We start from the raw sequence: 25285 nt of genomic DNA on the forward strand, positions 1-25285 counted from the left end.
GAGAATGGAGGAGAAGGGATTGCGGTGTGACCACCCCCCTGGGGGGTTATTTCTCGCTTTCTGTCTCTATGCCTCTGTCTGGCGAGCGCACGCGCCCTATAGCAAAAACCTCTCCAAAAAATTAAAAAAAAAACAAAACTGCTTTTCTTGAAATTACCAGCTGAACTTGTTATTGAAAGTAGTTAGATTATTTAAGAAATTGTGTGATCAATAAAATGTGGGAGGAAAAGGAATGGAAGACAATTGTAAATACCAGAGATAGTGTGAGAAGAGGGTGGGAAAGGCAAGAGGGTCAGACATAGGGATAAATATATATAAATATATACATATATATATATATATATATGTATATATATATATGAAACTAGAAATGGAAAATTATTGGTGATAACATGCATGATTAAGCCACTATGCAGTATATTCTGGATGGAAAACCACATTTTTTTTAGAGGTTTTTGCTATAGAGCACATGCGCTCACCAGGAAGACAGAGAGAGACAGAAAGTGAGAAATCACCCCCCAGGGGGGATGGCCACACCGCAATCCCTTCTCCTCTCTTCTCCTCTCAGGATCTTGGGCACGCACGCACACGCGCCTGGCGTGAGTTTAAGCCACCAGGTCCAGGACTTGAACCATGGTTGACTACATGGGAGTCCAGTGACATAGCCATTACGTTAACTGCTGGTCCTGGGAAACCACGTTTTGTATGCTATGACAATGCTAAAGTGATAAATGTAAATTAATTAAAGTTTCAGGAGAAAAAAAAATGAAAGCTTTTTTTTTAAATGAAAAATAATGCATACTTTATAGTATGTTCATTGTACTCACTGAGGTTTATGCCTAAAGTCAGACTTGTGTTCATGGATATGTATATATCAGCTGTGCTTGCTATTGGAAATATTTAGAGTAAGCTAGTTAGTGAATCAATAAAATGGGGGGAAAAGGCATAGAAAGCAACCATGGATACCAGAGACAGTGTGGGAGGAGGGTGGGACACAGCAGAGGGGGAGAGATAGGGAATCAAGGATGGCAAAAAAAAAAAAAAGCAGCAAAATACATAGGAAACAAGAAATAGAAAATTATGGGACCAGCAGTTAGCATAATGGCTATGTCGCTGGACTCCCACGTAGTTGACTGTGGTTTGCGTCTCGGACCCGGTGGCTTAGAACTCACTCCGGGCGCGTGTGCGTGCATGCCCAAGATCCCAATTTGCTATAGGGCATGTGTGCATGTCAGAAAGACAGAGAAAGACAGAGATAGAAAGTGAGAAATCACCCCCTGGAGGGATGGCCATGCCGCAATCCCTTCTCCATTCTCCTCTCGGGATCTTGGGCATGCACGCACACGTGCCCGGCGTGAGTTTTAAGCCACCAGGTCTGGGACTCGAACTGCGGTCAACTACATGGGAGTTCAGCGACATAGCCTAACTGCTGGTCCCTAAATTTAAAAAAAAAAATGAAAAAAAGTAGAAAGTGGAAAAAAACATATATATATAGCTTATGGCAGGCAGCTAGATTAGAGGAAGTAGGTCTAAGGGCAAGAATTTCAATTAGGAGACTATTAGAATGTGAGGGCCAATGAACAGAAACTCTGATAAGAAACAGAGAACAGCAACACATGGAATGCTATGAAGGTGGTAAAAACAGAATATGGGACTGAAGACATTTAAGAAACCTAAGAGAACTCAGGTTAAAAGCTTAGACCGTGGATAACACAACAGTTCATCAATATAAGTGGTCCAGGAGAAGAAAATCTGTGTGGAATAGGAAAACCAGTTTGTTTAAGATTATGTGGACTTTGGGACCAGCAGATGGCCTAATGGTTATGTCTCTAGACTCCCATATAATAGAATGCGGTTCGAGTCCCGGACTTGGTGGCTTAAAGCTCACATTAGGTGCATGTGCATGCGTCCCCGAGATCTTAAGAAGAGAATGAAGGAGAAGAGATTGCAGTGTAGCCATCCCCCTGGGAGGTGATTTCTCCCTTTCTGCCTCTGTCTCTTTCTGTCTCTTGGGCGAGCATACATGCCCTACAGCAAAAATCTCTCTGAAAAAAGATTATGTGAGATTATGTGGAGTTTAATGAAACTACTGGGGAGCTAGATCTGGGATACGGCTTTACATGGCATTAGGAAGCAACTGATCGTGATTAAAGTAATTCAGGTAGGCGACGTGATAGGTAAAATAAGTCGTGTTTGGAGTCAGACATGGGGTTGAATTCTAGCTCTGTCACTTACCAGCTGTTTGACTTTGGGCAAATAACCTAATTTCCCTGAGCTTCAGTTCCTTTGCCTACATATTAGGTCATTGGGAAGTCATGAGGTATGTTTCTCTGCAAAAATGCATCGCTTTCCCAACATCCCAATAATATACGAATATATAGCAGCTACCTCACAGAGTGACTGAAGGGTTAAGTAAATGGAGTGTTTACTTTCTGCCAGAGTTTGACATGCATTATCATGTTTAATTATCAAGACTACATAGGTGTATTATGCACATATTAATTAAGAGACAGGCAGGTAGGGACAGGCAGGTGGCGTACTGGTTAAGGTGCTGGAATCCTACATGGTCACCTAAGGTTTCAGTCTCAGACCCAGCAGCTTGAAACTCACACCGGGTGCAAGTGCATGCATGCCCAAAATCCCAGAAGGAGAATGGGGGAGAAGAGAAGGCAGCATGGCCATGTCCGCAGGTGGGCAATTTCTTGCTTTCTGTCTGCCTCTGTCTCTCTGGAAAGCACATGTGCCCTATAGCAAAAATTTCTGAAAAAAAAAAAAAAAAAGAGAGAGAGAGAGAGACGGGCACATGGATTATCTCTTACAGTTTTGTTATGTTCTCAGAAATGTGTTTCAGATCTCACTTCAAGCACATTTTTTGAGAAAAGCAAGGAATTGGAAGGACAATCCTAATTTACTCTCTTTATGGTAGAATTCCCAAATTCCATATTAGTGGTAAAACCAGCCCTCAAGGTGAGAACATTTTGAATTCTCTCAAAGTTTTGCCAAAATTCATCCACTAAGGTTTGTCAGCATTTGCCCAGCCATAGTGGATCCGTGTGATCTAATTAGAAAATCAGAATTGCTGTTTATAAAAGTGTCCCTGGTTGGTATGTGCATGTGTGTGTATTTATTTTTAAATTGAACATCTATGTTCTGCAGGAGTATCTAGGAGTGTGAGAAGTGGAAGAAAGTTGTTCTAACAGAATAAAAGGTTATCAAAGAAGAAACAACTTTGGTGTAAATACAATCATCCTGAATGAAAAGTAAGTGGTATCAGAACTAAACTAGGCTAGGGCAGCAGAGAAAGCATAGCGGATATGTCGCTGGATTCCCACATGGCCAACTGCAGATCAAGTCCCAGACCAGGTGGTTTGAAAATCATGCCAGGCACATGTGCACGCATAACCAAGACCCCAAGGGGAGAATGGAGAAGAAGGGATTGCAGCATGGCCATCCCCCCCATCCAGGGAGTGATTTCTCACTTCCCCTCTCACTGTCTCTCTCTTTCTCTCTGACAAGCACATGTGCCCTGTGGCAAAAACTTAAGAGAGAGAGAAAAAAATAAAGAAGAATCCAGGACAAACCAACCAGTGTCATGATGATTATGGTGTCTGGATCCCAAATGGCCAACTACATGGTTCGAGGCCCGAACCTGGTGGCTTGAAAAACACACTGGATGTGTGTGCACTGCATACTCAGAATCTCAAGAAGAGAATGGAGGAGAAAAGATTGTAGAATGGCCAACTCCCCAACCCCCTTTCTGGTGAGAACACAAGCCCTATAGCAAATTAGCAACAACAGCAAAAAGACAAAGCCAAGTCTTTTGTTCAGTCTCCAACTCTGGCATCAGAGAAGATTATTCATAACATTTTCTCAATCAAGAAAGTAGACAGAACTTTACTTAGAATAATTATATTGACCAGGTGACTATTCATTGTATTTAATTAAATCTGCATAAGAAATTGTAAACACATAATATCTAATGCATGTCTTACCTTGGTCATTATTCTTTGGAATCTTTTCCGTTCAAGCCACCCCCTGACATATGCCTGCAAGATGGTGATCATTCTAATCACTCTTTTGGTAATTATGAATTTGTTTCTTTCTCGGAACACTTGGAAGATTTCTATGTGTGGTCCAATTCTTTTAACCTTATCGTCAAGTTTAGCATTTTTACTTAGGATGTATTTTGTCCTAAAAATAAAATATAAATATTTCTTAGTACAAATAATAAGAAAAATAAACACTTCTGCAAACAATCTTGAATTCTTTTAACAATTAATGTACTGAAATGGGAGATTTATTGTAATCTGTGCATGGAATTCAACATGCAACGTCCCTTGAAGATATCAGTCATGTCCTCTAAAGAAGGTTGGACCGGCTAGCATCAATACAACATGTTTGAAATTAACATTCTGAAAAAAGGAAATCCAAAAGAGAGTGAATTTTTCAAAACTTTATCCCCAACTATTTAATAAGGACAATAGTTTCATAAGACAAGGCAGGTTAGTCCAAATAGTCTTCCTATCCCAGAAGCTATTTTCAGCTAAAGACTACTTCAAAATTATTTCATTATTTGACACTGATATTCTGCTTACCAAACATCTTCTGGAAAGTAATGCTGATCCAAATGCTCTTGACTGAGAGGCACTGAAGGGTGGTAGGGAGGGTCATGGAACTTAAGAACAAGAGATGGGAAGGGCCATGCTAGGGGCCACAATCAGCCTGGTGAAGATGACCCTTGCAGTGATGATAAACGTGTGCCAAAGCTGCAGGTTTTCCACTGTTAGCAGACTACCTGTAACCTTGGTAACCCAGTGTCTATCTTTTCCCTCTATTTGTTGTATTTTTAAAATAGTGGCTAAGTATTTCAAACCCTGAAGTCTGGTTCCCTTGTAATTTTCTTTCTTTTCTTTTTTTCTTTTTTCTTTTTCTTTTTTTTTTTTTTTTTTGGAGAGGTTTTTGCTATAGAGCACTTGCGCTCGCCAGACAGAAAGAAACAGAGAGACAGAAAGCGAGAAATCACCCCCCGGGGGGATGGCCACACCACAACCCCTTCTCCTCTGTTCTCCTCTCGGGATCTTGGGCGCGCACACGCATGCACCCGGCATGAGTTTTAAGCCACCTGGTCCGGGACGCGAACTGCGGTCGACTTCGTGGGAGTCCAGCGACGGGCCATTACGCTAACTGCTGGTCCCAGGTTCCCTTGTAATTGCTAGCAAATAAATATACTTTCTTTTTTAAAAAAAAAAATATTTGTTTCGGCCTCTCTTTTCTCTTTTACATGTATTGTTGTTGCATGCACTCACCAAAGATAGAAAAAAAGAAAGCAAATGTTTCTCAAAGCATGGTCACACCACAATCCTTTTTCTTTCACTCCTCTTTTCTTTTTTTTCTTAAGTTTGCTCTAGGGTGCATATGTTCACCAGAGAAGCTGGGAAAGGGGTGGAAAAGCATTCCCCAGCGGGGATGGCCACATCACGATCCCTTCTCTTCCATTCTCTCACGATTTTGAGCATGCACATACACATGACTGGCATGATTTTCAAACCAGCAGGCCCAGAACTCAAACTGTCCACTCTGCCATTTAGGATCAAGCTGCCTTAACCTCTATACCACCTGCTGGCCTCCCTTTTTCTTGCACTTCTTCAGGATGCTGACCATGCCTGAGGACACGTCGGGTGTGCTTCTGCCTTTCTCTTTGATGGCTGGAGTTCCACTGTGATATCCAAATCAGTGCATCTACCAAAACAGACTCTTGTTCCAAAGGTTCATCATACGTAGACCTCTGAATACCACACCCACTTTCCGTGAGTCTCAGCGTGAATCTCTGACTCACACTGACTGATTTTTGCATTTATTTTCCTAGTATGCTTTCATTTTTTCACTAAGCCTAGTTCTTGAACAAGGCTTAAACTGTTCTCCATAGCTATTATTTTTCTCCTCTTGATAACTGTAATGTTGGAAGTCACATTTCAATTATTTGATCCAGCCAGCAAGTCTCTGTTGAGCGGTAGATGGCAGGAAATCCCAGATCTGTTTGCATTTGCCTAATCTGTAGTTTTTCTTGAAGTTCGTGTATCTTCTGTATTGATGTCATTCGAATGCCACATAACATCATGTTGAACACTAGTTTAAATATCACTAAGAGATAATTCTGTGCCCACTGGAACGGAGTTGGGCCCTTGATCTATACATTTTCAAAAGTATTCATCTGAGATCCTTTTTGGTTCCCTGACCTTTCTACTTCCAAGTAGCCATAGCTGGCCAGTGAGTTTTGCTAAGACACAGGAAATTGTCTTCTGTATTTACTTTGTACAGTTAAAGAGGTAGAACTGAGGCTGCTGGTTCTTTTTGTGTGTAAATGAAAGAAGCTTTTTCATTCTTCACAAAGAAAGAAAGTTAGCCTTGTATAATGTTCTTGTAACTGTCACTCTTTTCTGTTGCTGGTTGGTTTTTTCCCTATTCTCAGAAAAAGTTTATCGATTAATGAGTCAAAAATATATTATTTTGTGCACCGTAGCAACAATTACATTATTAAACAGTCAGAGCTACCAGATAAAGTGAAGTTAAGGAAACAAAGTTTTTTTATTTGTTTTGTTTTGTTTTGTTTTTGTTTTTGTTTTTTGTTAGTGATTTTGAATGGCTTAGAAAAGAAGGAGCTCTTTTCTAAGAAGATTTTTGCTTGGTTAATAAAATTATTTTTATGAGTGGTCCTTGATGGATGAGATAAAGAAGAAATGCAAATAAAATGGAAATGATTACTCTGGCTTGTCCAGAGCTTCAAGATTTACTGTAAAATCTAAAAGATTCTAAGTTCACTACATTGTACCTTTCTCTCAGAATAAATAAAAGTATAAATCTCTCTTAAAAAGGAGATGTGTGATGGTCACTGTTGCTGAGGCACCAGCTCTAGGTAACTGGAGCTCTGCTGGACTCAGAAGTTTCCTTGAATTGCAGAGGAGATTTAGGAGAAGGGATTGCAGCATGGCTGCCCCCCTGGAGAATGCTTTCTTGCTTTCTCTTTCTATCTCTCTCTGTCTCTCTCTATGGTGAGCACAAATCCCCTATAGTAAAATAATTAATTAATTAATTAAATTTCTGTTTTGTTTTGTCTTTCAGGCTTTTGCTATAGGGCACGTGCACTTGCCAGAGAAAGACAGTGAGACAGAAAGTGAGAAATTACCCTCTGGCGGGGTGGGCATACCCCCCTCCTACAGTCTCCTCTTGGGATTCTGGCTATACATGCCCATGTGTCCGGTGTGATTTTCAAGTTGCTGGGTCCAAGACTCAAACTGTGGTCAGCCACATGGGAGTCCAGCTCCTTAGCCACTATGCCACCTCCCTGCACCAATAAATAATTTTTAAAATGTAAAAATAAATAAAGTTGCCAAACAAACACATGTGGTCAGAACTGCTTTATGAGTTATCTTGATCACAACATAAGGCTAAAAAGAAAACCGACAGCTACTCTTTCTCCATCGTGAGGAAAATTAAGTGACTTCTCAAGATGATGAAGCTGTAATTAGCACAACCACAATTCAAAGCCCTCCTGATCACGTGTGTAATACAATCAAAGGAGGACAAAATTACGTCATGAGAGCAGAAAGGCTGATGTTGATAGTGCCCAATCCTCAATGGTTAGAATGACTTGAGTGACCGACTTTAGGTCTTTATTCATTTGCTTGTTTTGCATTACTGAAAAGATGCAGCCATATTTCGAATACAGGCTGTTACAGAAATGTTTATGTAGAGTCTGACAATGAGGAGTAGATAAGACGTGGGAAGCGTACTGGGACCGCCAGAAACATGGAGTCCATGACTCCCTCTGAATCCAAACCAGTAGAAGAAATTACTGCTTGCTCACCCTCCAAACATAATTTTTAAATTTATCTCCCTTCACAATGTCTCAACATAATTCTGATACAAAAGGAATTGTCATTTTTACAGAGGTTCTTTACCACCAAAGACTCTCCACAAAATTCATTTAGAAAATCTTTATCAAGATAAAAATCTGAATAAGTAGAGGCTAGACGTAAAACAATTGTTGCTTTGTCCTCATGCCACCTCCTTCCTGCTAAAGTTACTCTAAGAAAGTTGACAGACCGCGGCTGAATGGCTGCCCTTGACGTTTTCACTTGAAGTTTGACAAATCTATGGTCAACCTATCAAATCAAATCGTTTCTGAGAGAGAAGAAATCATTAAGCAAAATGACATGTGAGAAAAGATACAATACGCTAATTAATACATTAATCATGTCCGAACATTAGACCCTGAGCTTGGCAAACATTTTAACAGGGAATTTCCTTTCAACTGCTAATGCTTATATGGTAATATATATTAAACACTGAATCAGTTTTAGAGTTTGGTTCAGATATTGCTACTAATTAGTTTTGGCTGATATTGAAGTATTTTGTATGCTCCATTTATAAAAGCACTGTTTGCCCATCTGTTCATAGGTTGAAAGTGATTAAAGGATACTTATTTTGGCTGCTGTAAAAGCCAAATACTTTTTAAGCTGCAAATATGTGACAAAACCAGTTTAGGTTGCCAAGTTCAGAAGTATATTAAAAGAGATTTGTGATGCTTCCCTCCCCCAGTTCTTCTTCCAACCTGAATTATCAAAAAGTAAATATCACTGCGCTCCTGATTAGACTGGCATGCCTGCTTTGTCCAAATGCTTTGCAATTTAGTTATAATTTACACAATTTACTCTAATTTGGATCCTCTGCTCCCAAGCTGCGAGGAGGGCTTTCGTTTCCTGTACGGGTAGCCTTGAAGTAGAAACATGTGATGCCCTCGTGCTTTGAATGCAGGATTTGCAAGCAACTTGGGTAATGAGTAAAACGAATTTGTGGCCTACTTTAATCCCCTGAATGGGGTCTGTTCTGTTTGAAAACAATGCATTCAATTCAGCATAGTTAACACAGATCTGTGAGAAAAGGAATGTAATACGTTTCCATAAAATTCATACTTTTTTCTCAATATTATTATTATTTTTTTTTTGGAGAGATTTTCACTGTAGGGCGCGTGCACTCGCCAGCCAGACAGAGAGAGACATAGAGACAGAAAGCGAGAAATCACCCCCCAGGGGGGATGGTCACGCCGCAATCCCTTCTCCTCCATTCTCCTCTCGGGATCTTGGGCACGCACGCACACGCGCCCGGCGTGAGTTTTAAGCCACCGGGTCCGGGACACGAACCGCGGTCGACTATGTGGGAGTCCAGCGACATAGCCATTACACTAACTGCATCAATATTATTTTAGTACTTAATTTCCAAACCTTCTCAAGAGCTTCATACTTCATGCTAGTAAAACCTATTCACTTCAAAAATCAAAGTGGAATTCCTAGGACTTTCTGAAATAAGATGCAGTCTGCCTAAGGTGGATGATAATGTCGCTTTACTTCAGGCAAATTTGAACATAGTTTTAACTGACAGTTTTCTTCTGTGCTTTCTGCCCTGTTTTTGTGTCCCTATTGCTCCTCACAATGCTAGCGGTACCTTCTCCTACCATTCGCAAAAAAAAATAACAAAAAAAAGTGCCCTCCTGTTTCTGGCTGCTCCTAGGTCCACAGCAATCTATTTCACTAGATCATATTACAAGATTTAAAAGTCGCCATGAGTATTTCAATTTCTGGATAGGGTACTTTTTACTTAGGTTCCTAGTTAGAATATTTCAGGCAATAGAATGATTTTTTTTTTTTGGAGTTTTCTTTGTTTGTTTGTTTAAGGCAATAAATATGAGAATATCAGGTAAGGGGAGCGGGAGACAGGAGAAATTCTCGAATATATCATAACCCCAAGGATAGATGGCATTAATTGCTATTGCCACTGCCGCCTGGTTTTGCTTTTCAAACAGCCTTTCTTCAAAACAAAATAGACGTTTTAAAATTCCAAATTCAGTACAAAGAAAGAGAGAAGTATTTCTTCCCAATTATCATAGATAAATATTCTGGAGGAGCATCAGTTATTACAAATTAAATTGAAATGATCCTTTCACATAATAGAAAAGCAAAACCGGAAAGTAAATACTGGTTTTGTTCAAATCAAATGGATTCTCATTTTGTGATCAAGGTACTCTATGATGCACTTTCAGGGAATTCTCTTTAACTCAAACCTTTGAAACACCTTTTCTTTCTTGTGCCTACATTTTATCTGTAGGATAATGAAAACAATTACCCTTGAAGACAACTGAAACGATGAGGACATTTATGGCAAAGTGCAATGAGAGCAGATTTCTCAGTGGCACCGTGACCACAGTTGTGAATTTTTCACAAGTTTATCTACAAAGTAGAAAACAGAATGAATTGTTCATCTCTTCCTCTCAATACATTCAGTTATTCCTTCTGGGGTAGCCCTCTTCTCTCAACCCAAACATCAGTCAGTCATGGAAGAGAGTAGCTCTTCCCACTCCCATCCATCTCTCTCCAGCTCAAAAAGGACAGAATTAATAAAGATTTGGTGACCTTTCGCAGATTCCTTGTCCCTAAAATAAGTATTTTAGATGATAGGGTTTCAGATAATAAAATGAATTCTCACAACAATGATGTTTATTCTAAAAATAATCTCTGGTATTATATGCAATGTTTGACTTCCAACCAAATACACATTTTAGAAACTGCCATTTCCTTCAAGCAGGAATATACAGTGTGTCTGATCTCAGCAGAGCAAAGCCTATCAGAAAAGCAGGAAATGTGGACAGACTTAGAGAAACCTGTAGCAGAGAGATGGGATTTCTTGGGCCCTTTCCCCCACGCTTCTGCCTCTCTCCTCACCCTCCATGAGTTCTTCCGGGAGAAAGTAAGCACAACTCTAATTTTTCTTAAGTGAGACTTCATTTATCTATATTGTACTTACTGGGCATGAATACCACGCTGTAGAAAATGAGGACTTACAGATATTCTTTCTCTTGTTTTTCTACTTGTACCTCCGCAGACATGACATTTGCCTTCTGATTCCATGCAGGAGTCACACATATTCAGGACCTTCCCCTGAAACCAGGCTTGGCCATCATCTTTCCTGGGTACTGATGTGATGTGTTCAGTTGCTTCCTTACTCTCTGCTGCACCCTTCAGCAGCTCCTAGTGGAACTGTCTACCCCATGCATATGAGCGAGGAAGTAGACTCAAGGCTTCTCTAGGGGTCATGCCATCCATATTCCAGGGGACATAGCGGAAGCCTCCAATTCAGCCCATAGCTAAAGTCAATATGCTTGAACTCGGTTTTATCAGAGATCCAGCTATCAGCACCTCTTTGTTCCTCCCAGTGTTTCTTCCAATCAGCTGCGCAATAATGGGAAAACAGATGGTGCCAAAAGGCTGATCTCTGGTGACTCTCACCCTTATTGGACTTGGGACACCTTCAGAGCTCTAGGCTACAGACATTCCACTGCTCCTGCCTGAGTCTGCTACAGCTCTTAAGCAGAACTCTTACACAAGATGATGAGTAGTGGAAGGACGGCACAAACTTCACAATTGACAATTAAGAGAAGTTTAAAATTATTGGCAGTAGTCAAGAGCGTCAAGGTCATGTTTTGCATTGCTAGCAGAAATGCCCGAGCCTGGGTGCTTTTATGAAGAAGTTTGTTTACAACTTCACAGTACTGCTGGTTGAGAAGTTTAAAGTCTTAGGCCTATTGGATGGCCAATGGAAGTGTAGAGAATGAAAGGCATATGAAAGAGAGAGAGAGATCTTCTATAACAATCAGCTCTCAGAAACACTGTTTCTCAAATGAGTTGGAGCTCATTGGATCTCATGAGACATCAACTTTTTCATGAGACTGTAGCCTCCATGATGTAATCACAGTGAGCCAATCATTGCCCACTAGGCATCACTCTGGGATATCATGAAGGATTTAAGCTTGTTTAAGTATCTACACAATATCTACACAATGCAATTCAATAAAGTGCCAACATACGAATTTCTGGGGGACACACTCAAACTATAGCAGCCATGCACTAGCCTGAAGACGTGGAGAAAAAGTAGATATTCTAAAAGCCATGGAAACAGAAATAAAGCCAGGAAAGCTGGGAAAACAGGATCTGGACAGGAGACAAACCAAATGCCATAAAGTGATCTCGGAGAAAAGAAATAGAAAAATGAGTATATTAGTTCTTTAAGTTTAGCTACCTTTATTCTCCTGTGTACACTAAGAAGCAACCCTGAGGGGGCATGACTAGAAAACTAAATGTGCAGCTAAATGTCACATAAGACTTGGAAGAAAATCTGGGAGTTTGGAGACGGTAACATCCCCAGGAGCTGCAGTTCTCTCATAACTATTTTCCAAGACTTCCTCCTAGCACAAGAATCATGGTGCTAGGATATTATAAAGGTCATTTACTATAGCTCTCTCTAACCTTATCAGAAAGCAGCTAAGTCATTCTAGGAATTGACAACAGCCACAGGAATAAATACTGCATGTGGTCAACTATGTGTTCTAGCTTGCTACTCAATGTATGATCTGAGGACCAGCAGCTTAGCTTCACTTGGGAGTTAACCGGAAATGTAATCCTTCAGGCTATATAAATTCTATGATGCTCAAAAAGAATGACCATCATGCTGAAAAGGATAGAACAAACTCTGACAGCAAAGAACTAAAGCACAAGCCAAGGAAAGAGCTCATAAATAAAACTGAAGCTTCTCTTAATTAGTTAAATTTTCTGGGCTCAAGCTAATAATTTTCCGTATTCATCTGTTGATCTGCTCTTTGAGAAACTGGAGAATAAATGTGATGTGTGAATTCTGGAGAATGGCAAATGTCTTCACTTTCAAAAGAGGAAGGAATATAAAAAATTGCCAAGTATGGGACAGTAAATTTAATATCAGAGCCTATCAGTGCCTAATTGGATGGATCGTGAGGACTTAAAAGAATGAAGTAATGGTGCCAAATGCTAGAAGGTGAAAAAAGAGACTAAATTATATCATCTTAAATTAATGTTCATAATTTAATTATATAGTTATTTGGTTTTGTTTTTATTAGATTGCTGAACATGAAAATTATTTTTGAGGTGTTTGTTTCAAGATTCTCATAAACTCTTTATGAACAATGTGGAGAAATACAGGCTGAAAGGTGCTCTTGGGTGAGTAGATAAACAGTATCATTACTAGAAATAATACCAGAAAGAAAGAAATACAGGAGAGAAGTCTGGGAGAGGAGGATACATAATTATTTTAATTTTGAGTGATAATGATGAGATATTCCAGTGAAGATACCCAGCATCATATAACACACACACACACACACACACACTGAAATAGGTTGAGAGGCTCAATATGAAAAGAGAAAATTGGTAATGGGTGTAGCTTCAAGAAGATCAATGGATATTCATTGCATTCAAGAAAGATAAGTATTGAGCTAAACACAGATAACTTTGAAAATTAGAGTTGGCCTTTGAATTAAATGGGATGCCAATTGGAAGGAGGTGATATAGACCCTAGGAACTTTCAGTTAAAATCTGTGTGAGTACTGTGGTGTATAGGAGATTCACCCTTTGGATAGAGGATTTCAAAAGAAAATCTCTAGGTTTGTTAAACTATGAGAGTTAATAGTTTTCAAAAGATGGAATGTACAAGTGGAGGTGTCATTTAGGAAATGGCATTCACTATAAATTTATTTTCAAATAATGCTTAGACTAGGTACTGACCCAGAGAAACTGCTGACAGAAGATATCTAGTGACAAACATGCTAATTTTTCATTAACGGATATCAAATTTTCAAAAGAGAACAATGATGAGATACCAGTGAAGATACCCAGCATCATATAACACACACACACACACACACACACACTGAAATAGGTTGAGAGGCTCAATATGAAAAGAGAAAATTGGTAATGGGTGTAGCTTCAAGAAGATCAATGGATATTCATTGCATTCAAGAAAGATAAGTATTGAGCTAAACACAGATAACTTTGAAAATTAGAGTTGGCCTTTGAATTAAATGGGATGCCAATTGGAAGGAGGTGATATAGACCCTAGGAACTTTCAGTTAAAATCTGTGTGAGTACTGTGGTGTATAGGAGATTCACCCTTTGGATAGAGGATTTCAAAAGAAAATCTCTAGGTTTGTTAAACTATGAGAGTTAATAGTTTTCAAAAGATGGAATGTACAAGTGGAGGTGTCATTTAGGAAATGGCATTCACTATAAATTTATTTTCAAATAATGCTTAGACTAGGTACTGACCCAGAGAAACTGCTGACAGAAGATATCTAGTGACAAACATGCTAATTTTTCATTAACGGATATCAAATTTTCAAAAGAGAACAAAGGAAGTTATTAGGAGGCAAAATGTAAAATTGGTTTGAGATAAAATGAGGTGATTTGATCCCTTTGAGGACAAAATGGTTATAAACCACTAGCATATAATAATTTTAGCAATAAAAAGGAAACATTCAAGTACATACCTAAATCTTCAGATTTTAAAACATGAATTTCATAGATAGATATGTCCGTAGATATACTACATTCCATAACATCAAAAAAGAAATCATTTAGAATTGATCATTCAATTTTGCCTTTCAATAAGTTATTAGCAATTCATATCTTCTTGCCCTTTGAGCTCTATAATGCCATGAAATAGAAGATTACAACTATATCTCATCTACACATGCATGTGAACTATATGAACCCTTAAAATCCTAAGGATTGACGGATTGACTACAATAAGGAGAGGAAAAGTAAGGGACTTTTTTCTTTCTTTTTTTTTCCCCCCAAAGGATACATGCGCTCACAGGAGACAAAGAGAGAGAAAATGAGAAATCACCCCTTCTCCTCCACTTCTCCCTCATGTTGGGATTTTAGGAATGCGTACACAATGCCCAGAATGATTTTCAAGCCACCATGTCTGGCACTCAAACCACTGTGGGCCATTGGGAATTCAGCACCTTAACCATCATGCCACTTGCTGGCACATAAAGTAAGGGACTTTACTTCATTGATGGTGTATTTAAGTGCTGTAACTTTTCCATCCAGAATGGAAGCAAATTAAATACTAAAATAATGAAAGGCTGATGACCAGCCCCTAACTTATCAATTCAAATGCGATACTATGAATCAACACTAGAATGTTTTTCCTCTATGAATTAAGTATCTATTGATTATCCTATTCTATACTTGGAAAGTAGATGCTTTTAAAAACAATGTTGTGCTTTAGAAGTTCAACAAAAGAAAATTTATCACTGACATTGATTAATCAGCCAAGATTAATAGATCACTGTAAAAAGACATCCAAAGAGAGTGTTTTATTTGTGAAAAGTAATAGGTAATCTGAAAGAAAATGAAGATTTTTGCAATATAAAGAAGTTCAAAATACTAAATAAATTCAACCGGACCTCAGGGAACATTATTTATATATAAATACTTTTCACAGAGAATAAAAGATAAATGCCATCACAATTGTACAATAGATCACATTGTACATAGTTTCTGGTTCACAATTTTTGCTTAGATATTGAGAATAAACCCTGTATGAACTAATGTATTATTTCTCTTTATTTAATAATAGAACTTGCTATGCTTCTTCATAAAAATACTATTTTAGAGTCAGTCCTGTAGCACAGTAGTTAAGAGTAACACAAGGAAGGATGGATTTCATATGGCTGACTAGGGTTCCAGTCTAAGCCCCATTAGGGTGAAAAACACATGTGCCTAGGGTTCTGGTGAGATGGAGAACTGGAGGAAATAAAGGATTGCAGTGGGACCAGCAGGTGTCATGGGGGTTAAGGCACTGGACTCCCACATGGCCAACTGTAATTCGAGTCCTAGACCTGGCAGCTTGAAAATCACACCAGGCATTGTGTGCATATGTGCCCGAAATCCTTAGAAGAGAATGGAGGAGGACAAATTGCAGGTAGGCCATCCCCTTCAGGGGTGATTTATCATTTTCCCTCTCACTTTCTTTCTCTGCATGCACTACATTTTTTAAAGATAAGAATTAAAAATGATCACTATCTGACTCTAATTCTGGTTTACATTATGTATTTTATTTTAAAATATAATAAATTTCAGAAAAATGTTCCTTTGGCATTTGTAATTGAGCTGAGATCGGATTGGCTTTCTTTGAAATGTAAACACAAAGTTCTCCTTTAAAAATGGTTTTGGGCTTTCTCAACCGTATTTTAATGTTACGGCTTTCTAACAATCTTATGAAACTTAGGGAGTTCTAACAATATGGAATGTTATCATTTAAATTGAAATACTGAGGAAGTAAAAACCAATCAGATATTAAACATTTCATTATCTAAATGCTCATCTATGAAAATTATTTTCTATAACTATTGTATATAGACTGTTACAAAATGAGTATTTTTATGTCAGAATTATAAAATCGAAGCAAAAAAGATCATCTTTCTCTTATAAAAATACACAAAAACATATTTAAGAGCCCAAAATCAAAATCAAGTATCCACTGTGTGGACATTGCAACTTTGTATTTCATCTAAAATATGTGATGTACACCTATAGATATATCTGTACAGCACCACCTTTTCTTCCCTTTCCAAATATTGAAATGTCCACCGCTAAAAAAGAAAAAAAAAAAGAAAAACAGGCAAAAAAGTAAGAAAAATGAATGGGAAAAGTTGCCTTGTAGGCTTGCCATCACTGATGAGGACACACATGGTCAGCACTCTGCCTTACCCACCACCGTGTATCCACCAATGGCAACAGGCCCATTCCTTACCAAGAACAGGACTGGGTGCTCACATGGGCAGTGACGCTGAGCCAAGGCCAGCTGCAGTGTTTTTAATTTGCTTAATTCTCCCACTCCCACCTCTTAACAGCCAAATGACTGTCTCCTTAAAAAATACTGCTGAGTGGGTGCATAAAGCAGTCCTATTTGCCAACTGTAGAGGGTTCCTGCAAAGCTTGTGGGTATGTGTAAATTAATTCCCTCTTCTATTTTTTTATAACTAAGAAAAGGGGCGGGGGGGAACAGACTCTCTTGTGTTTCCTGTCGCCTTGCAATGGTAATGTATGTGTGACATATTTTTACCCCTGAAATGCAAAAGTACTTGAGAAATTGGCCAAGACTTTATTGAAACTGACTGAGGACTGATGGAAGGTTATAATACACTCTGCCTTGTGCAGGCTCTAAGGAAACCTCCAGCTGAAAATATATGGTAAATTCCTAACAAGAAAAATCTTCTAAACCAAGCTAAAAAGAGTCCCAATATACAGATTCTAGGGTTTCATGGAATTTTTATGATAGAAATGATGTAGGATTTCAAATAAAGAAGAGAACCTTAATACTGATTTACTTAAATATTTTCAATAAAGTGTATGTGTATTACATATGTATATATAAACACATACTTACATACAAATACATATAGTCTTATATTATTCACTACTTTGCTTTATTTTCACATTGTTTCACACTTCTTTTTCCAATCTCTCTTCTCTTACTCCACTCCAAGTGTTCTATTCTAGTTAACACTTTTTAAATCACTAGATCCAGTCTAAGATTTGCTAATTTATTAAATCAAGCTTCATTTTAGCTCTCTTACCCAATCGTCAGAGAGACTGTTAAAATGTAAGGTACAGGGGCCAGAGGTGGCATGATGGCTAAGGTGCTGGAATCCCACATGGCTGACCACAGTTTGAGTTAAGACTAGATGGCTTGAAAATCATTCCATGAGTATGTGCAACCCCACTGGGGCCTGGGGAGGATGATTTCTCACTTTCTTTCTCTCTGTGTCTCTCTAGCAAGCACATGTACATTTTCATGACAAAATAAAAAATAAAAATAAATAAATAACTAAGATACAAATGGCATAAAAGCAGCATGATTGACTAAAAACATCTGTATACTGTGAGTTGTGGGTTGGATTCTAGTCAGAGTTCATTTTCTTACTTTTGTGATCTTGAAGTCACTAATCTTTTTCAAACTCAATTTCGCCCATTAGAAAATAGAAGGATTGAAGCAGTTGATCTCTAAAATTTCCTTCAGCCATCATCCTCTAAAATGTTTAATATATCTGAGCAAAAATTAGCTAGACATCCCTGCAAAACTTTGTCACAGCTCTTGATGCCTGGACAAATGAGAGATTATACAGTAAAATGTTTAGAATTCTTATTAGCTGGCTGTCTTCAGGCAAAGAACTACAATAAATATTCACCTTTGAGTATACTTTTTTTTTTTAATCACTGATGAAGCTGAATTAATTTTAAGTTAGTAACAACTACTAGGAAAAATACTTTCTAATCAAACTAATCAGGCAGAGAAAATTTACAAAAACAAAACAAAACAAAAAAAGACTTCCATGAGAGAAGTACTTTTTTTTTTAATGTTTTTTGCCATAGGGTGCATGTGCTGCTGGAGAGAGACAAGGAGAGGGAAAGTGAAAAATCACCCTCCAGGGGAGATGGTCACCCTGCAATCCCTTCTCCTCCATTGTCCTCTTGGGATTTTGAGCATGCAAGCACACGTGCCAGATGTGACTTCAATCTGTCAAGTCTAGAACTCGAACTGCAGTTGGCTATGTGGGAGTCCAGCACAATAAACACTACGTAACTTGCTGGCCCCAAGATAAGCTACTTCACCACCATCAATACTTTAGAAATAATTTACAGAAGGCACTTAAAATTGTTGATCTTTAAGTCAAGTCTCAGGACCAGAAAGTGGCACAGCAGTTAAGTGTGATACTCTAATAGGCAGGCCTACATGGGAAGGTTGCTGGCATGTACCCTATGGCAAAACCTAAATATGTATGTGTGTGTATGTGTGTGTGTGTGTGTGTAAACATATATGTATACTATATACATATTACCTTTATAATGCATGCTACATGTGCACTTAAAAAGAACATATAGTCTTTTGGATATAGTTTTGGATATAGTCTTACATAAATTTCAGTGAGGCTAAATTAATCAATGATTGTTTAAAACTTGTATATCTAGAATTTTCATTTGATTCTTTCATTATAACTTTTATTTCTGCACTGTTAACCCCGTCATTATGAACATCTTTTCTAGTTTTTGAGCACTTACAATAGCTGCTTTAAAGTCCTTGTCTACTAATTTCAACATCTTGGATATCTTTTTCTTTTGATATAACCAGTTGAATCAATTGAAACTATGCAAGCTATTGCATGGAATCTCTTCCGCACATGCACAGCCCAGCAATAAGCTAAGAATTTAAGAAGAGTTTGTAGGCAGACTCAGGTCTTCTCCATCTGTGACTTTCTCCTTTGTATAATTTCCTACTTAGTTTCTAGTCCTGGCAGCCTCAAACTCTGCTTTTTAATATGACACCTCATGCCTAACACTGAGGTCTTCTGCCCAAGATCTTTTAATAGCTCTCTCACAATGTAGACCTGAGAAAAAAGTAAGTGAAGATCTCACCCACTGCAGTTCATTTCTTTCAAAGATTAATTTCCCTCCAGTTTTTCTCTGCATGTCATCTCCTTCCAGTGCATTCAGATATTTGTTTTATACTATCCTAGATTATAATTATCTATAATTAATAAATGTATTCCCAGTGAATAAGAAAACACAAGTATGAAACATTCCCTTTTCAGAAATATCACTGTTAACTTTACCCAATTCCTTCTTTCCATCTTACTCTCTAACCTATCTCACAAAATCAGTAGTTTTCACAGAAGTTTATCAACAAATTCAGCACATCAAGTAGCAAAACAAAGAACCCCTAGGAGAGCCATTGAGAAGCATGCTTTATCATAATAAATTGCAGTCCATGGTTTTTAATAAACAAAAAAAGCTGTAACATATGCAATATAGTTTACTTAGCCTTCTTTTAGATATTAGAAAGGAAATTTCAATTGAGTCTAAAATACTAAATTACTAAAATACTGGAAAAAAAATGTATGTATTATATATTATATTCAAGTATATACATAATATACCAAACATAAAGTATATATATGTAAATATATATAATATATGTAAATATATTATATATATATATATAATATACGCGAACACATAAAAAAACTCACCAATTGCCAATATCAATAATGAGAGAGAGGGTATCAGTCCTTGAATAAGTCAAATGCTACCTTTCTTTTTCTTTTTTTTCCTTTTTTTGGAGAGGTTTTTGCCACAGGGCGCGTGCGCTCTCCAGAAAGACAGAGAGAGACAGAGAGACAGAAAGCGAGAAATCACCCCCCGGGGGGATGGCCATGCCACAATCCCTTCTCCTCTATTCTCCTCTTGGATCTTGGGCACGTACACACATGCGCCTGGTATGAGTTTAAGTTATTGGGTCCAGGACTCGAACCGTGGTCGACTACATGGGAGTCCAGCGACATAGCCATTACTCTAACTGCTGGCCCAGAGCTACCTTTCTTTAAAGCTAGTATTAAAGTCAGCAATTACATTGGCAATATCAAAAACAATGGTATTACTTGATCCTTTTCTGCTATCATATAAGAGATATACCTGGACTGTGGCTTTGAGTCTGGCTTCTCACGTTGTTGCTCTTTTTTCACAAGGGTTTTCTAGAATAAGAGAAAACAGAGTTGACCTAAGTAGAAAAAAACCTTCATTGCTCGATAAGAATTTAATTTCACTGATGTTCTGTTATATTATCAAAGGGAGAAAGAACCATCCTGTTAAGATATATATTACAAACCTTAACATTCAAATAGATTTGTAAGTATACTCAGAAGAATAAAATTGCTGTACCTTCTCCGACATCTTTTGGCATCTAGGAATACAATTTCTACTAATCATTTCAGTGAGCAGATATCCTTACAAATCTATTGTAAATGAGAATTTACTTAATGTTCCTCTGTCCTACCAAAAAAAAAAAAAAAACAAAATTAAGAAGGGAACCAGTAGTGGTGCAGCAGTAACATAACTGAACCTACATGAAAAAGGTCCTGAGTTCATGTCCTGGGATTTTTCTGAGCACACTGGCATGTACATGCCCACGATCCAGGCTTGCTGAGCCTATGGGTGGATCACAGCATGGGAGTCCTATTGGGATACTTCTCTTTCTCTGTCTCATGAAAAAAAAAAATAAATAAATATATATATAATATAAACTTCAATAATATTTAAGACATCTTAAAAAAATAATACATGTAAAAAGAGGAAAGTGAATAAGAAAATCAGGTTATAAGGGAAATAGGGGTAGAAAAATAATACCAAATATTTCCTGATATTTCTTGATCTTGATGCGTCACACAGATCTGATTCTCAAATATCTAGCTATGAAAGTCCTACAGAATGAATTGTGTTCCCCCAACAATAATATTTAAGACATCTTAAAAAAATAATACATGTAAAAAGAGGAAAGTGAATAAGAAAATCAGGTTATAAGGGAAATAGGGGTAGAAAAATAATACCAAATATTTCCTGATATTTCTTGATCTTGATGCGTCACACAGATCTGATTCTCAAATATCTAGCTATGAAAGTCCTACAGAATGAATTGTGTTCCCCCAAATCCATGACAAAGCCCGAAGTCTCAATGTATTTGGAAATGCAGTTATTTATTTATTTATTGAGAGGTTTTCTCTATAGGGCACCTGTGCTTGCTGAAGAAACAGAGAGAGACAGAAAGTAAGAAATCACCTCTCAGGGGGGGATAGCCACACCAGAATCCCTTCTCCTTTGCTCTCCTCTCGAGATTTTGGGAATGCACACCATGAGCCAGGTGTGAGATTCAGGTCACTAAGTTCACGACTCAAACTGTGTTCAGCCATGTGTGACCCCAGTGATGTAACTGTTATGCCATCTGCTGGTCCCTGTAGATGTAGTTATTAAGGTTAAATGAGGTCATGAAGGTGGGGACTTAATCCAATTGAAGAGGAATGCCTAATCCTTATAAGAATAGGAAGAGAAACCAGAAAAAAGTCCACGTGCAGTGCAACACAACAAGAAGGTGGCCCTCGGGACCAGCAGTTAGCGTAATGGATATGTCGCTGGACTCCCACATAGTCGACCGCGGTTCATGTCCCGGACCCGGTGGCTTAAACTCACGCCAGGCATGTGTGCATGCATGCCCAAGATCCCGAGAGGAGAATGGAGGAGAAGGGATTGAGGCGTGGCCATCCCCCCGTGGGGGGTGATTTCTCACTTTCTGTCTCTATGTCTCTCTCTGTCTGTCTGGCGAGCGCAAAAACCCTATAGAAAAAAAAATAAATAAAAAAAACCTCACCTCTAATAAAAAAAATAAAAAGGTGGCCCCCCTTAAGCCAAAGAAAGAGACTTTAGGAGAAACAAACTCTAACCCTACTGGCACCTAGATGTTGGTCTTCAAGCTTCCAGAACTGTGAGAAAATAAACTGGTGCTTAATCCACCCAGTCTGTGGCATTTTGCTATGGTGGCCCCAGTAAACTAATATACAGTGTGACAAAGAAAACACAGTAGTGAGGATCAGCAGGTGGCGTGGTGGTTGGGGCACTGGACACTCCCACGTGGTTAGAGTCTCGGACCTGGTGGCTTGCTTTCTCTCTCTCTCTCTCTCTCTCTCTCTCTCTGTATAGTCAAATTAAAATAAATGAATGACTAAATAAAATTAAATAAATAATTCTTAAAAAAAAAACAGTGTTAACACTCACAATGTCTCTAAGAAATGATGCAAACTAATTTTCAGTAGTAAATTTATTCCATATGTCTTTTCAAAAAGTCTGCTATAGTGGGCCAGCAGGTGATGTGGTGGTTGGGGTGCTGGACTCCCACATGGCTGACTGCAGTTTGAGTTCCGGACCTGGAGGCTTGCTTCCTAATTTTCCTTCTCTCTTTCTCTGTCTCTCTCTGGTGAATTAAAAAATAACAATAATACATTAATTAAAACCTTTTTGTAAAAAAGCCTGCTATAATGCACCAGCTTCAACAGCATCATTCCCAACAATTGCATGGAGTGTTTAATATAGATTTTCCTTACACAATCCTTCAATATTAGTCAATAATAGAACAGCTCACATAGATAAGTCTATAAGAACTACACAATTCTAGGACCAGCAGGTGGCATAATGGTTACCTCGTCGGACTCCCAATGTAGTCCACTGCAGTTTGAGTCCTGTACCCAGGGCGTGTGCACATGTGTGCCCAAAATCCCAAGAGGAGAATATAGGAGAAGGGACTATGGTGTGGCTATCCCCCTCGGGGAGTGATTTCTAACTTTTTGCCTCTGTCTTTATCGCTGTCTCTCTGGCAAATACACTTGCCCTGTAGCAAAAATCTCTCTTTAAAAAAAAAAACTTGTACAATTCTGCAAGAACTGAGCCATTGCCTCTCTGGTTCTTCATGTAACATAAAGGTTAAACTGATACCTAGACTCACTGAAGGATTGCATATCCACTTTATAACCTTCCATGACAATTATTTTGCATAAAATAGTTTTGGGAAAAAATAAAGAAGAAAGAGTTGAAATAATCTTGAAAAATGAGTAAAAGCTTAGGAGATTTTGAGTTGTTGATATTATCATCTTCCTCATACTCCGTAAGAGCTCTGGAATAATTTCTTGGCTACTGAACTATGTCATGTTCATGATGCCATAAGAATAATGCTTGCTGGGAACCAGCAGTTAGCGTAATGGCTATGTCGCTGGACTCCCACGTAGTCGACCGAGGCGCGTGTGCGTGCGTGCCCAAGATCCTGAGAGGAGAATGGAGCAGGAGGGATTGCGGCGTGGCCATCCCCCCTGGGGGGTGATTTCTCACTTTCTGTCTCTATGTCTCTCTCTGTCTGTCTGGCGAGCGCATGTGCCCTATAGCGAAAAACCTCTCCAAAAAAAAAAAAAAAAGAATAATGCTTGCCTTTTAAGTTTCAAATGTGTATTTGACAACTGAAGCTTAAAATAGCTCTTATTATAAACTTCCAGGAGATAGAAAGGGGCAACGTAATGAAACAGGTGAGAAAGTTGTGCTTGTTCTGCAAAAATGCTCAGTATTAAGACACAATGATGGTTTTAAATATGTTAAACAAATCATAAATCTCCTACACTGCTTTCAGATGCAATCTTACTTGTGTATGTTAATTATTGTACTTCATGGCATTCATTCTCTAAGATCTAGTTGGCCTTTCTTCTACAATTATGTTAGAACACAACGATAACCTTGAAAATTGGTTTTCCAACTCTTCATTGTGGTTACTTCTACAGTTCCATAATCATGCATGATCATGTTTTCTTTTTCCAAATCAACAGTCATCCTCAAGAATAACACTGTACCCTTTAAAACCCATGTGTAACATGTAGGTGGGTGACTAAAGCAGGACCCAGCTTTAAACGTTGCCCTCGAAATGTTTCACAACACATGTTCACGGCTACAAAAATATTAATGACTAGAAAAGTCAATATTTAATCTTTATGTTCCATAGTTTTGCACAAAACAACATGCTTGGCTTGGGACACACTGTCCTTATGAGATACTACTCTTTATACTTGCCAACTTAATATTTTTGTCAACTGTTTCCATCTTGGCCAGACTAACTGAATTGGCACATTCTCCATAATGAAGCGTGTCAAATGTGAAGGCTGCTGAGTAAAATAATCTCAGACAAACATCACTGGGGATTTCCCTTCCTAAAACGCTCTCTAGTTTTTTCCAGTGACTCTCTTACAACTTCGTTGCCTTCACAACCCCCATTTGTGTTTCTTTTTTTCTATCAAACAATTAGAAACTGTTTTGTTTTGTTTTGTTTCCTTTGTGGGGGGGGGGTCTCCTGTTTGCAAAGTTAGTGTCTATCTTCATTTTAAAGGGTCTGTTTTTTTTTTTTTCTTTTTTAACATCTACATACTTATATAGGCAGGACACAAGAGGAGAAAAATATTTTAAGAGAAAATGGAGTTGAAATATTGAAGTCTGTTCTCTCTTAAACTCTTTTTGTCTTTTCTCCATGGCCTGGTTCTTTCAACTTCAAGCTCCTCGTTGCTTTGTGACAATGCCTTTAGAATGACATATCCCAAATAATAAAGATAGCTAAAGATGCAAGTCATTTATTAAACTCTCCTGGAAATATTCCAAATTTTTTAACAATCTTTTGGGATAAAAATGGTTTATTCCAAATTATTTTTTCAGACTTATTTCTCTCACACATTTTCTCAAATCCCACAATTTAACTGGTATCAAACTTATATGTGATAATTTAGCCAAAATTATATGTCAGACTTCTTGGCTTCTTTTTTTTTTTTTTTTTTTTTTTAAACTTTTGAAACCTAGCCTGGATCCCCTAATGTATTTTCTAAAGTTCTTGGGAACCAGCAGTTAGCGTAATGGCTATGTCACTGGACTCCCAAGTAGTCGGCCGCGGTTCGCATCCCGGACCCAGTGGCTTAAAACTCACGCCAGGTGCGTGTGCGTGCGTGCCCAAG

The 25285-nt window shown here is 38.3% G+C and overlaps 1 protein-coding gene across 1 annotated transcript in view; it reads right to left on the minus strand.

Moving 5' to 3' along the window:
• The window catches only part of IQCM (IQ motif containing M), a 472102-nt gene that overhangs the window by 194219 nt on the left and 252598 nt on the right, over nucleotides 1–25285 (minus strand). Inside the window, exons 9-10 of the mRNA XM_006162328.2 lie at nucleotides 20400–20458; nucleotides 3993–4191 (exon numbers count right to left, since the gene is read on the minus strand). Of these exons, the coding sequence (XP_006162390.1) occupies nucleotides 3993–4191; nucleotides 20400–20458 (258 nt within the window). The remainder of the gene's footprint in view (nucleotides 1–3992; nucleotides 4192–20399; nucleotides 20459–25285) is intronic.

The sequence above is a fragment of the Tupaia chinensis genome, unplaced genomic scaffold (genome assembly GCF_000334495.1).
Source record: "Tupaia chinensis unplaced genomic scaffold, TupChi_1.0 Scaffold139871_1, whole genome shotgun sequence".
Classification (NCBI taxonomy): Eukaryota; Metazoa; Chordata; class Mammalia; order Scandentia; family Tupaiidae; genus Tupaia; species Tupaia belangeri.